Source organism: Vicia villosa, linkage group LG5, assembly GCF_029867415.1.
Source record: "Vicia villosa cultivar HV-30 ecotype Madison, WI linkage group LG5, Vvil1.0, whole genome shotgun sequence".
Classification (NCBI taxonomy): Eukaryota; Viridiplantae; Streptophyta; class Magnoliopsida; order Fabales; family Fabaceae; genus Vicia; species Vicia villosa.
In genome coordinates, this window is record NC_081184.1 from 80,711,217 (window position 1) to 80,723,810 (window position 12,594).

A 12,594-nucleotide genomic window follows, 5' to 3' on the forward strand; every position below is an offset into this window, starting at 1 on the left:
GGTAATGAGTTTGATCAAATCATTCGTCATCATATTAGCCACATAATTCCCTTTTAACACTATTTTAAATTTCAACCTTTTATTGGAAGAAATGTACGTGGTTTCATCCTTTTGAAACCAATTTAAATAAAAATGGCAAAAAAGTTTCTGTTGGAAAGAGAATGTCTAGTGAGTATTGCAAGCACTACTGAAAGAAAATTTTCATTTTGTAAGTCAATGTTTTTGAGAAAAGAATGCTTATAATATTTATTTATGCAATGCAATGCATCTTTACTTGTCTTTTTGATTTTAACAAAGGGATAAATATATTTTTAGAGAGGAGTAGGGTATACTCTCTATTTAATTCAAATGGAGTCTAAGTACTCCAAACCTATGTACCACCCTTTTAGATATGTGTTTTTATCATTAAAAAGGGGAAGAATGTAAAACTTTGTTTTTCAAGGTGATATGTTTTTAACAAGGACATCAACTTTTGATACTAACAACGAATGTCTTTTGACAAGTCAAGTCTAAACAGTTAAGCAGATAAAAATGCAAACCTTAGTATTAAGGTTTGACGGACTTGACTATCTGATGATGTCACTAAACTCCCATCCAAGCTATTTAAATAAGTGTTTACAAAAGAGAAAGCATCTCTGATGATGTCACTAAACTCCCATCCAAGCTATTTAATTAAGTGTTTACAAAAGAGAAAGCATCTGGCAAAGTCTTGAAATGCTAAGGACCTTGCCAAATTAAAAGTGAGTGACCCAATTGTAAAGCATAAGGGCTTTATCGTAAAAGTGCACGGCTAAAGCTCACACATGCTAAAATATATTTTCAAATTATGTTTACCAAAGAAAATATCTTCAAAAACATTTTGAAGTTGTGCCAAATGAAATGAGAGATGTCAAAATAGCTATGGACAATTTTAACTTATCTAATTGATTGGCACTTTTGTTTAATTAATTAGCTCAGTTATCGAATGAGTTTCAAGCGATTAGGACATCACCTTAATGATGTGCGACAACTAAATATATTTTCATCCTTTTTTGAATTTACAATTGATTATATTTTAAACCTCTAATCGATTAAGAACACGTGTTAATCAATTAGATTATCATAAAATGCATTTATTTGAAATTCATTTTTGAGCCAACATCTAGCCTATAAATAAAGGCCACTACCCTCATTTCATATCATCCATAATTGTATTTTATTACTACTCACTTCCCCCTCTCTCTAAACTTCATTTTTACTTTCTCTCACTAATACTTTAGCCATAGTGCTTTTGTGAGAAAAGTCCTTTTGTAAGTGGAAATTAAAGTGTAATTAAGGAAGGTAGAATTGTGAAGTTCTCTGAGAAACCTTTGTTTATATCTTGGTTGAACATAATATCCACTTAGGAATTTTTTGTTTGGGTTAAAAGCTAAGCCCGTAAAAGCTTTGGTTTAGGGATTGTGTGATCAAGCATGTGTTTAGGTTCGATATTAACCCGTGGTAAAATCTCTTTAGGTTCTTGGTCAGCCCATGTAAAACTAAAATTAGGTTAAAGCTTAGCTCTTGGTAAGAGCTAAGTTTAGATTTGAGATTAGTCCGATACTAAAATTTCACAAGTTATTTGGTCATCCTGTATAAAACCAAGCTTTAAGGTTCATGAGCCTAATCCGTGATAAAAGTTTGCAAGATTTAAGAACTTGAATACTATGTTCTCTAAGGTTATTGTTTGTGGAAATAAGACTAACCGCTTCAATCTATTGTATGGAAAGGAGACTAACTACTTCGTTCTTTCGTTTGGATAAGAGGACTCAAACTACCATATTCCGAAGTCTTGTTTGGTTGAAGGTCAACCATATTTCCTTGTATAAGGGGGTTCGTGAGTACAACCTATTAAAAGCTTTCAAGTTTATTAGAAACTCTCAAGACGAGCTTTTGGGGAGATGAGTAGGTCCTTTTATTTATGACTAAACTTCTATAACTATCAGTGTCTTCTCTTTCCCTTAACTCTATACTTTTCCGTTATTTATTTTCTGTAAATTATTTTTCAGCCGCTAATTATTTAAAATGTTTTTAAACACTAATTTATTCCGTAAAACTTTTTAAAACCACATTTTTCTGAATCACTCAATTCACCAAAATCACATTTTAAAACTCTTGCGTGTGGAGTCCCAAGTCCAACAAAACCTTTCTAACTACACAACTTTTTAGGGTTAAAACATGAACCTTAATATCCAATATTTCACCAATTTCAATAGATGTAAGCTTAGTAAGTTTTCCTTTAATATATGAGCACAAGAATTTTCCTTGTAAAGTAAAAGGTCCTTACTAAGTACACAGGTCCAAATAAAGCATACAAAGTTCTTTAATTTTTGAAATTCCAAAAATTCAACAAAAAGAGAAATTAGAGAAAGTATCAAGTGTACCATATCCTATGTTGTTAAAAGTAGGGGTGTTCAAAACCAAAACAACCCAATAAAAAACCGCAAACCAAACTAAATCAAATCGAAACCGCAAAACATCTCATTTAGTTCGGATTTGTTTGGGCCATCTTTTAACAAAATCGTACGGTTCAGTTTGGTTTATGATTTGTATTTTTTAAACCGAACCAAACCGAATCAAACCGCATTATGTTATAACTCAACTTTTACTTAACTCACATCCAACCCAAACTTAAACCTATTATACCTTAGCCTTATGATTACAAACAATTTTCTCATCCTTACACATATGATTTCAGTCCCGATCTTCTCAAATCTCTAATAGCATTATCGTGTCTTCTTTGCCACATACATTTTCCCTCTTCTTCTTTAATATCAACTCTCTTATATTCTTTCTTTTTCACCTTCTCATTTTTATGCAAATGTTTTCTATTTCAGTTTCATTTTTATCGCATATCTTCTTCTCTAACCTCTCAACTCTTTTGTTTTTTCTTTTTCATCTTCACTAATCTCCCGTCTCTTCTATTTTCTTTCATTATAATAATTTTATATTATTTTATGTTTATTATTCCACTTTTGTCTAATTTAATTTTTACATATTAAATGGAAAGTTATTGTCAAAATATGACGAGTTTTGTTGTTATTTGATAGTGTATGAATGTCTAAATACAAAGTTATGTTGTAATCTATATGTGTATGTATGGCTCAATAAAAATATTTGTAAGAAACCGAACCAAACTGCATTGGTTTGGTTTGGTTTGATTTTTTTCTAAAAGCCAACCAAACTAAACCGCATGATTTTTTCTCTTGCGGTTCGGGTGATATTTTTGTCAAAATCGCCCAAACCGCGTTGCGAACACCCCTAGTTAAGATGCGGGAAATCTGGCATGGCCGCTTCCGGTTGTATCGGTTCGGCGCAAAATGTTGAAGCGGCCCAAAGCGGTCGTGATCACGAATCCAAGAGCAGGTCGGATGCGGCCTAAGCAGTCCTTTTTTTTTGGTGTCGCAATTCTAACAGTAAGAAAGCAAAAAGTTATATTTTAGCGGCTCAGGAACGAGTGAAGTGGGAAGAGAGAAGAAGAAGAGATGAAGTGGGAAGTGGAAGAAGAAAAGATGACGTGAGGAGTCGGAAAATATTTAATTACTAGCAAGGTGAGAAAGAGAGTTGAAAAGTTAAAGGAAACTATTTCCAATGTGACAACTATATATCACCATATACATCACCTATGATTATAAAAAATAAAATAATATGTGCAAAAAAGTAATAGTTTATTTTTTTGAAATAATAGTTAATCCTCTTAATAGTTGTTTTAAATACATAGTTAATCCTCATAAAAAATATAAAAAATAATATATAAGTGTTATTAAACTAATTATTTTTTTAGTGTCAGCGTCGCTAAAATAACGCACGCGTCGCTTCCATTTTGGGATTGACTGTGCCGCACCGCTATTCGAGATTAAAAATAATGTGCTTCTTGTTAGAGTACATGATTCTAAATCTTTCTATTTTTCCAAGAATACGCATGCGACGAGAAAGGTTAGTCCGTTGGATTTGACTCTTGATTTCTTCTGTAAGGAAGGCCCTCTGAAGTGAAGATTTTCTCTGGATCGTTATATATTTTCTTATCCATTTCGCATTTACATACCTTATGTTTGAAAGACCGTATACCATATAGAGTCCGTTTGTTTTAACTTTAAAAAGAAACTTTTATTAGTAATTCCAAAAATAATTTTTATAAAAAATAATTTTTAAAATATTAAAATTTATTTTTAACTCATTTTTATAAATTAAAAACAATTTTGAGTATTATTTTATAAAACATGTTTAAAATATATCTTTTTTTTAAAAAATATACAATTTCGACTATGTTTAATTTTAAATAATATATATTTATATTACTTAATGTTAAAATTAGTTTTTTAATTTATAAAACTAAGTTAAAATAACTTTATTATTTTAAAATTCTTTCCCTAAAAATTACTCCCTCCGTTCCTTTTTAAGTGTCGTTTTAGAAAAAAAATTTGTTCCTATTTAAGTGTCGTTTTATAATTTAAAGTTATAATCTGTCATTTATACCCTTGTTTTCTCAATAACTCCACCTCAAATTTTTCAATTAGTTATTGGAAAAAGAGAGTATATGATTGAATTTATTTGGAAAGAGAAAAATAAATAAGGGTATAATAGAAAAAGTAACTCCAATAATCCACTATCTTGGTTGAAGAGCTTTTTGCTAAAACGACACTTTAAAAGAAACGGAGGGAGTATGTTTTTAAAAAATATATTGATAAAACAAACAGACTTTCAAGTTTCCATGGTAAAATTTTAGTAAAAAAAAGAGTTTGTACTCCCTCTGTTTCAAAATTACTCTATTAAATTTTTTGTATATATATACAATAATATAATAATATTATGATAAGATATTAGACTTTTATTAAAATAAATTTATTAATATATTAAAAATAATAATAAAAAAATACAATTAAAAAATAATCCTCATTCTACATTAAAAATTAAAAATGAGAATTATTTGTAATTATTTTTATTTATTTAAACGATAGTTATTTTGAAATAAACAAATTAATTTTGAATTTCTTATATTTCAAAATTTAAAACTAGTGTTACTAATTGACTTATTAATGAATTAAAGGATATATTAATTAATTTCTTTTATTCCTACATTAAAGATTACAAACACCACTTTGAATTTCTTTTATTTCAAAATTCAAAACAAGTATCATATATAAATTTCATCAAATTTTTGTTATTAATAATATTCTTATGTTATTTTATATTTATTTTATATTTTTCACTTTATTTATTTTTTAAATAAAGATATTGACAAGTAAAATATATTATATATTTAATAAATTAATTTTATTAAATTTTTATCATTAATAATAGTTCATAACACATTCCTGTTAAATGACTAGTTTTTTTTTTTTGAACAAATTAAATGATTAGTTTAAAAACCACAAAATACCTCAATTTTTTTCATAGATTACTTGCATGAATATCATCTTGATAAATTACAAGATTTACCGTATCTTTTAATATCGATGATTTGTATCACTTCAAGTGATGATAAGAATCTTTTAGTAGTGATATTTTCTTTTTTTCAAAACTGATTGATTTGGTAAGCACTAATTTAAGAAAAGAAAAAAAAAATATTAATGGAGCCGATTGAAGTTAAATCGAAAGATTCTTTTTACACCAATTACGGTTATTTCTAAATAAAATCCCCATTATCATTAATCTTATCATTACGAAACGCGTCGACCACTCATCCACACAAAAAATCTTCTCTATCCCTCTCAATTGCCAGCACGTTACGATATTTCCCTAAACACTCGCTCCCACTAATAATCATTATTCTCAATATAAATTCTCTTTTTCTTTTTCCATTTCCTCATTTCTCTTCATTTTTCATCAAAAAAAATATTATCCATCATCATGAACAAATTTTCATCCTATAACCTCAAATGACTAAACAAATTTTCATCCGTCAACAGCCGTCGCAGCGCCGTAATCGGCGCGGCGCTGGTGAAGTGGCAGGAGGCACGGCGGCGGAATGCACTGCCGTCTGTTGCTGTTGTCCCTGCGCGATTATCGACCTCGTCGTATTGGCGGTTTACAAAGTACCGGCTGCACTTTTCCGGAAGGCGTTGAATCGGAGACGGCGTCGTATAATGAAGAAAGGCGTTAGTGTTAAGAAGAACGACGCCGTTTTGTTGCAGCCGCAGAGATCGAGCAGCGTCGTCGGGAACGGTTTTAGGATTGATTCGATTTCGTTGGAGGAGCGAATCGAGAAGGATCGTTCGGCGGATGAGAAATCTGAGGAGGTTACGTTAGAGAAGGAGATGTGGGCCCGGTTCGCGGGAACCGGGTTTTGGAGAAGTGATTCTCAACGTCAACCATGATTGAGCCGTTGAACCGGTGTAACGATGTCGTCTTGTAGATAGTGAATGATTCGGCAGAAGATGCGTTCAAGATAAATGAAATGAGATAGCGTGTTCATGGTTGCGGATATTTCTAGAGTTTGTTTGTGTTTGAAAAAATTATTGTTAGTAGTTAAAAGTTTTTGAAAAAAAGAATGTATATATTTATGTGAAAGTAAATGTCAGCATTATTAGGAAAAAGCAAAATATGTATTTGGATTTTGTCGCTGTTTTGATGTGTCAAAGTTGTGTGTTATTATTTCACTACTTGCTGAGTAGATTCTCCAATGCTGGTTTTTTATGGGTCTTTTATATATTATGTGTTTTATTCTCTTTTATACATTATGTGCCTTTTGGATATTTCACTTGTTGAATTGAATGTAAGGAAAACAATTTGAATAACATATAGGAGTATATGGACTCGTTTGTTTTGGTTTTTTTTAAAAACGATTTTTATAGTGTTACATAATTTTGTGATTTTTTTTTTTACAAAAAGACTTTTCATAAAAGCTTCAAATGAAAATTTTGTTTAAATAATTATTATTAAAATGTAATTTTAGGTATTTCATCTATTTATAGAGAAAAAATTTGGATATCAAAATTTCAAAAAATCACTTAATTTTGAAGCTATTTCAAATAGATTTTCATAAAAATCATTTTTGAAATACAACTTTTTGAAAAAATAGCGATTTTGACTAAGTTTTGGTCTTTATAATGTATGTTTATGTTATAGGATGTCAAAATTAGTGTTTTATTTTAGAAAAAACGAATATAAAAAAACTTGTAATATTTTGAAAAACGATTTTGAAAAATCTATTTTTAAAAATACAAAGAAAAAATCTATTTTTTTAAAGCTGAAACAAATTGACCCTATATTTTAAGAAAATTTTCTATTTATAAAGCTCTAAGTTATTGAAAAGATTTTCTTTGCAACAATGTTGGTAGAACGTAACGCAGACAGATACGGGACACGGCAGGCACAACCCAGATACTTTGTCATTGATAAAGTTAAAAATATAGTATATAATAGGGTGGAAATAAGTTAGGTTGGAATTACGTTATTGAAAACAGTTGAATTTGTTTATTGAAAACAGAAGAAGTGAAGATGGACACTAGGTCACATAGGTATATGAAGAATTTTACTGGAAATAATGTCCTTCAATACCAGAAAAAAGTTTTGAAAACAGATGAGGAGTTGTTTACTGCTTATTTGAGAAGAACAATTTAAAAGATAATAAAAAAAGGAAAAAGGGATGAGACTTACACTCTATTAAAAGTCCAAAAGATTTGAATTGATTACTGTTATGAAAATAATTGATTGATTTTGTTTTAAAGGATGCAAGGTTTAGTTGTTTTGAAAACCCTGATCATCTGTTTAATCGAAGATTGAAAATGTAACACCCCATAATTTCAGTTTATTAATTTGATTTGGATTTAAATTAAATAAGTGGAATTTTAGTATTTTAATTGGAAAATGATGGAGTAAAGCTATTGGGCTTATGGTGTGATGTTAGTAAAAGAGGGGTGCTAATTAGTTAGGCCTTTTACTAAGTTGTGGTTACTTTATTTTATTTTATTTTTCATAAAATAAGAAAAAGGAACCATTTGGGGAAAAAGGAAGAACACGTGAAAAGGGAAAGAGAAGAGAAAGAGGCAAGAACATGGAACTGGAAGGAGAACATTCAAGAGATTCATCGAGGTAAGGGGGGACTCTTCCTTTTAGTATCTCTTATGTGGTCTTAGGTAATAGGTAGATTGATGTATGGTTTGATTCAATTAGACATTGGGGTTGTTAGGTTAGGTTGTTATAATTGGATTGAATTGATGATAACTGTGTGAACTAATTGGTTAATAATGCGTTTAAATGATGTTTTGTGGTGTATAATTGAATATATGATGATTGTATGCCTGTATGTGATGTCTGGAATCGTTTTTGGGTGAAAAGGGTGTGAAATCGCAGGGTCTGTCGCATACTTGGGGTTTGCTGAAATCGCAGGTCCGCTGAGCGGAGGGGGGTCCGCTGAGCGGAGGTCCCAACGTAGTTCGCTTCTGTTGGACCTCGCTAGTGGTCCGCTGAGCGGAGGTCTGAAGGATTCGCTTCTGTCTTGCTTCGCTGAGCGAACCTTGCTGTGTGTGAATATTTCTAAAACTTTAAAATAACGTATCTTTTGATCCGTGTATCATTTCTTAGTGCCGTTTTGAGCATTGTGCAAGTAATTAAATGTTTTATATGACGAATGATGAATGTGGGCGGTGGCCGACTTTATTTCTTTAAAACTCGATTTAATTACTTGATGAGAATTGAACATTGTGTGCATATGAGATAAGTGTGACAATGTGTTTGATGTGATGATGAATTGGTTGTGATTATTATTATGATTGTGATGAATGCATGACGGTTTGAATGATGTTGAAAACATGTACATACTATTTCGGTGATGTGGTGTTGAGATGAATTGTTCATCGCGATTCGGTGATGTTTTAAGTATGTTATGTGTGTTTCATTCATTCATATGCATTTGATGTTGGATCCCGGTGATGTTTTGGATTGTTGGTGGACATATTTCCCATTGTGCGGAAATTGTGTCGGTGGGCCGTATCTCGATGAGGCGTAGATCGGTTAGGTGGATTGATTTCACGGTTTATTGGTACCACATGCATAATGTCGGTTGTGTCATTGCATTTCGTCATAACATGATTGTATGGATTTCTTTGTTATGTATTGCAATCCATTATTGTGTGAATCTGAATATGTATAATTGGGTGAACGGTATATTATGATGCTTGTTATTTATGAATTGCATAATATTTACTAATTGAGAATGAGACTCACCCTTACATGTTGTCATTTTCAGATTGAGGAGTAGCGGCATTAGTGTTTGGTGAGGATGACTCGTAGAGTTTATCCGTTTATGTTGGGTCGTGTCAGTCATGCTCTGGTCTTGTAACACTGGGGAACGAGAGTTTTAGAGTTTTATGAGATTATTCCATTTTATTGGTGCTGGATTATATTTCTGTTTGGTTGTCATTGATGATGTTTCGTATTCCGCTGTAATAAACATGATTACGTTTTGGTGAAACGTTTCCTAATGAAGCATGACTTTGACCATGATTGTGAAGGATAGAAAAACACTTAGAAAGGGGGGGTTTGAATAAGTGTAGCTTTAAAAACTTGACAGATAAAAATAAATTGCACAGTTATTTTTATCCTGGTTCGTTGTTAACTAAACTACTCCAGTCCACCCCCGCAGAGATGATTTACCTCAACTGAGGATTTAATCCACTAATCGCACGGATTACAATGGTTCTCCACTTAGTCAGCAACTAAGTCTTCCAGAGTCTTCTGATCACACACTGATCACTCCAGGAACAACTGCTTAGATACCCTCTAAGACTTTCTAGAGTATACTGATCCACACGATCACTCTAGTTACAACCTGCTTAGATAACCTCTAAGACTTCCTAGAGTATTCTGATCCACACGATCACTCTAGTTCCTTACAACTTAATGTAATCAATTCTAAGAGTATTACAATTGCTTCTTAAAAGCTATAATCACAAACTGTGATATTTCTCTTAACGTTTAAGCTTAATCTCACTAATATATTACAACAGCAATGTAGTGAGCTTTGATGAAGATGAAGATTCTGAGCTTTGAATAGAACAGAGTTTCAGCAAGTTAATATGAGTTGTTTTGTTCAGAATCGTTAACCTTGCTTCTCATCAGAACTTCATATTTATAGGCGTTGGAGAAGATGACCGTTGAGTGCATTTAATGCTTTGCGTGTTCCGTACAGCATCGCATTTAATGTTATACGCTTTTGTCAACTACCTCGAGCCTTGTTCACGCTGTGTCTACTGACGTTGCCTATAATAGCTTTTAACGTTCCTTTTGCCAGTCAGCGTAGCTTGCCACTTGTACTTCCTTCTGATCTGATGTTTGTGAATACAACGTTTGAATATCATCAGAGTCAAACAACTTGGTGCAAAGCATCTTCTGATCTTCTGACCTTGAAGTGCTTCTGAGCGCGATACCATCAGAACTTCAGTGCTTCTGATCTCATGTTCTTCTGATGCTTCCATAGACCCATGTTCTGATTCTGCTTCGACCATCTTCTGATGTCTTGCCAGACCATGTTCTGATGTTGCATGCTGAACCCTTTGAGACAAAGCTTCTGAGCGCTGAATTATGCATACTCTTTATATATTTCCTGAAAAGGAAATTGCATTGGATTAGAGTACCATATTATCTTAAGCAAAATTCATATTATTGTTATCATCAAAACTAAGATAATTCATCAGAACAAATCTTGTTCTAACAATCTCCCCCTTTTTGATGATGACAAAAACATATATAAATGATATGAATTTGCGATCAGAAAGAGCAGACGGCAAAAGACAAATTACACAGCTATAGCATAAGCATATGAATATGTCTCCCCCTGAGATTAACAATCTCCCCCTGAGATAAATAATCTCCCCCTGAAATAAATACTCGAAGAACTTTAATAAAAGACTTCCCTGATTATTTCGGTAGAGACGATCACATAAGCTTCTGTCTTTAGAGAATTCATAGCTTCTGACTTCTGCTTCCATTGGACAGCTTCAGAACTAGAATTTCTTTAGATCCCTAGAACACTCACAGCTTCTGATTCCTGCTTCCATCTAGGACAGCTTCAGAACTTGAATTTCTTTGATCTTCAGAACATTCACAGCTTCTGATTTCTGCTTCCATTTAGGACAGCTTCAGAACTTGAATTTCTTTGATCTTCAGAACATTCACAGCTTCTGATTTCTGCTTCCATTTAGGACAGCTTCAGAACTTGAGTTTTCTGGATCTTTAGAACATTCACAGCTTCTGATTTCTGCTTCCCTCGGATAGCTTCAGAGCTTTGAATTTCTACCAATCATCACTTCATGCTAGATTTGTATCAGAACATTGTTGAATGTACCAGAGCATCATCAGAGCATCTCTACATCCTGAAATGTTACAGAACAAAAAACTAAACGACAAAAGTCAGCATGAACGAGTCAGAACATAAAGTGTATATTCGAACACATGATATGTATCAGAGCCATATAGGCTAAAATGATGTATCAGAGCAAATAGAATTTTGTCATAGCAAATAGACAAATATGGATCAAATTCTATTATCAGTGCTTCTGATTTATTCTTCTTTCTTGCTTCTGATCTCTGAAGCTTGACAGCACTTAGCTTGCTTCAGTTTCCATGAGCTTATTCTTTTTACAGAATAACACTTCTTATGGTTTTGCTTCTTGTGTTTGCTTTGAAGATTCTCTTCACTTCTTTATACCTGCAAAACACTTAAACCATATAGAACTTGCAGTTCTTGTTAGTAAATGTGTGGGAGCTTTACCCAGCAACTGATAGATTAATCAAATCATTTATCATTTATCTTCTCCCCCTTTTTGTCATAACATCAAAAAGAATACTTCAAAAGATTCAGATGACTAAAACGACAAATAAAATCTCTGGAATGTAAAAACAAAGAAACTTTTCATTGATAATCAAAAGATATTACATGAGAAGATGTTTAACAAGCAGATGCAACAAGGAAAGAAAACTACTAAGACCAAAGACTAAGACCCTAGCTAAGACAAAATCTGTGCCAGCATGTCTTGAACCCTGTCATTAGTTGCAGTTTTCCTTGCCATGAATTCTTGGGCTTCCAGGCGAGGGGTCAGGGAGACTTGATTCTGATGCAGATCTTCCACAATCAGAGACAACATTCTCAGCAGGTGAAAATGAAGAGATTTCTTTGGAATGGGTTGAGGGAGAGGAAAGGTTAGATGAGGAGGAAGTTGAGTCTAGTAGGTAAAAAGATGAGGAAGAGGATGGAGATGATGGAAGGCTTTCACCAGGTGGTTGAAACACACGTCTAGAATAGTTTCCAGATAACTTTGCTTCGAATGGATTCACCTTGAGAGGGTCATAGGTGATCTTTATCTTTTTGGGTTTGGAAGACGATGTTTCAACAGCTTTTCTCTTTTTGTTTTGATCATTTTCATGGTTTCCTGGGCTTGATGAAGAATTCATGATGGATTTGCAGATAATGAACAGCTAGGGTTTGATATGAATGCAAAAAGATAGAGAAGGAAAACAGAGACAGAGTGTAATAAAGAAAATATAGGAGGGAAGGAGAAGCGTTTGAAGAGTATTTAAAAGAAAATAAAATGAAACAAATGATGGATAGCATTTAATGTTACGTGACATGAGGAG

The 12,594-nt window shown here is 32.5% G+C and overlaps 1 protein-coding gene across 1 annotated transcript; it reads left to right on the forward strand.

Annotated features, from left to right (window-relative positions):
* Positions 1-5,713: 5,713 nt before the first annotated feature.
* LOC131606785 (uncharacterized) lies at positions 5,714-6,641 on the forward strand. The gene has a single exon (XM_058878912.1). The coding sequence runs from the start codon at positions 5,898-5,900 to the stop codon at positions 6,333-6,335; it is 438 nt and encodes a 145-aa protein (XP_058734895.1). The 5' UTR covers positions 5,714-5,897; the 3' UTR covers positions 6,336-6,641.
* Positions 6,642-12,594: the final 5,953 nt, after the last annotated feature.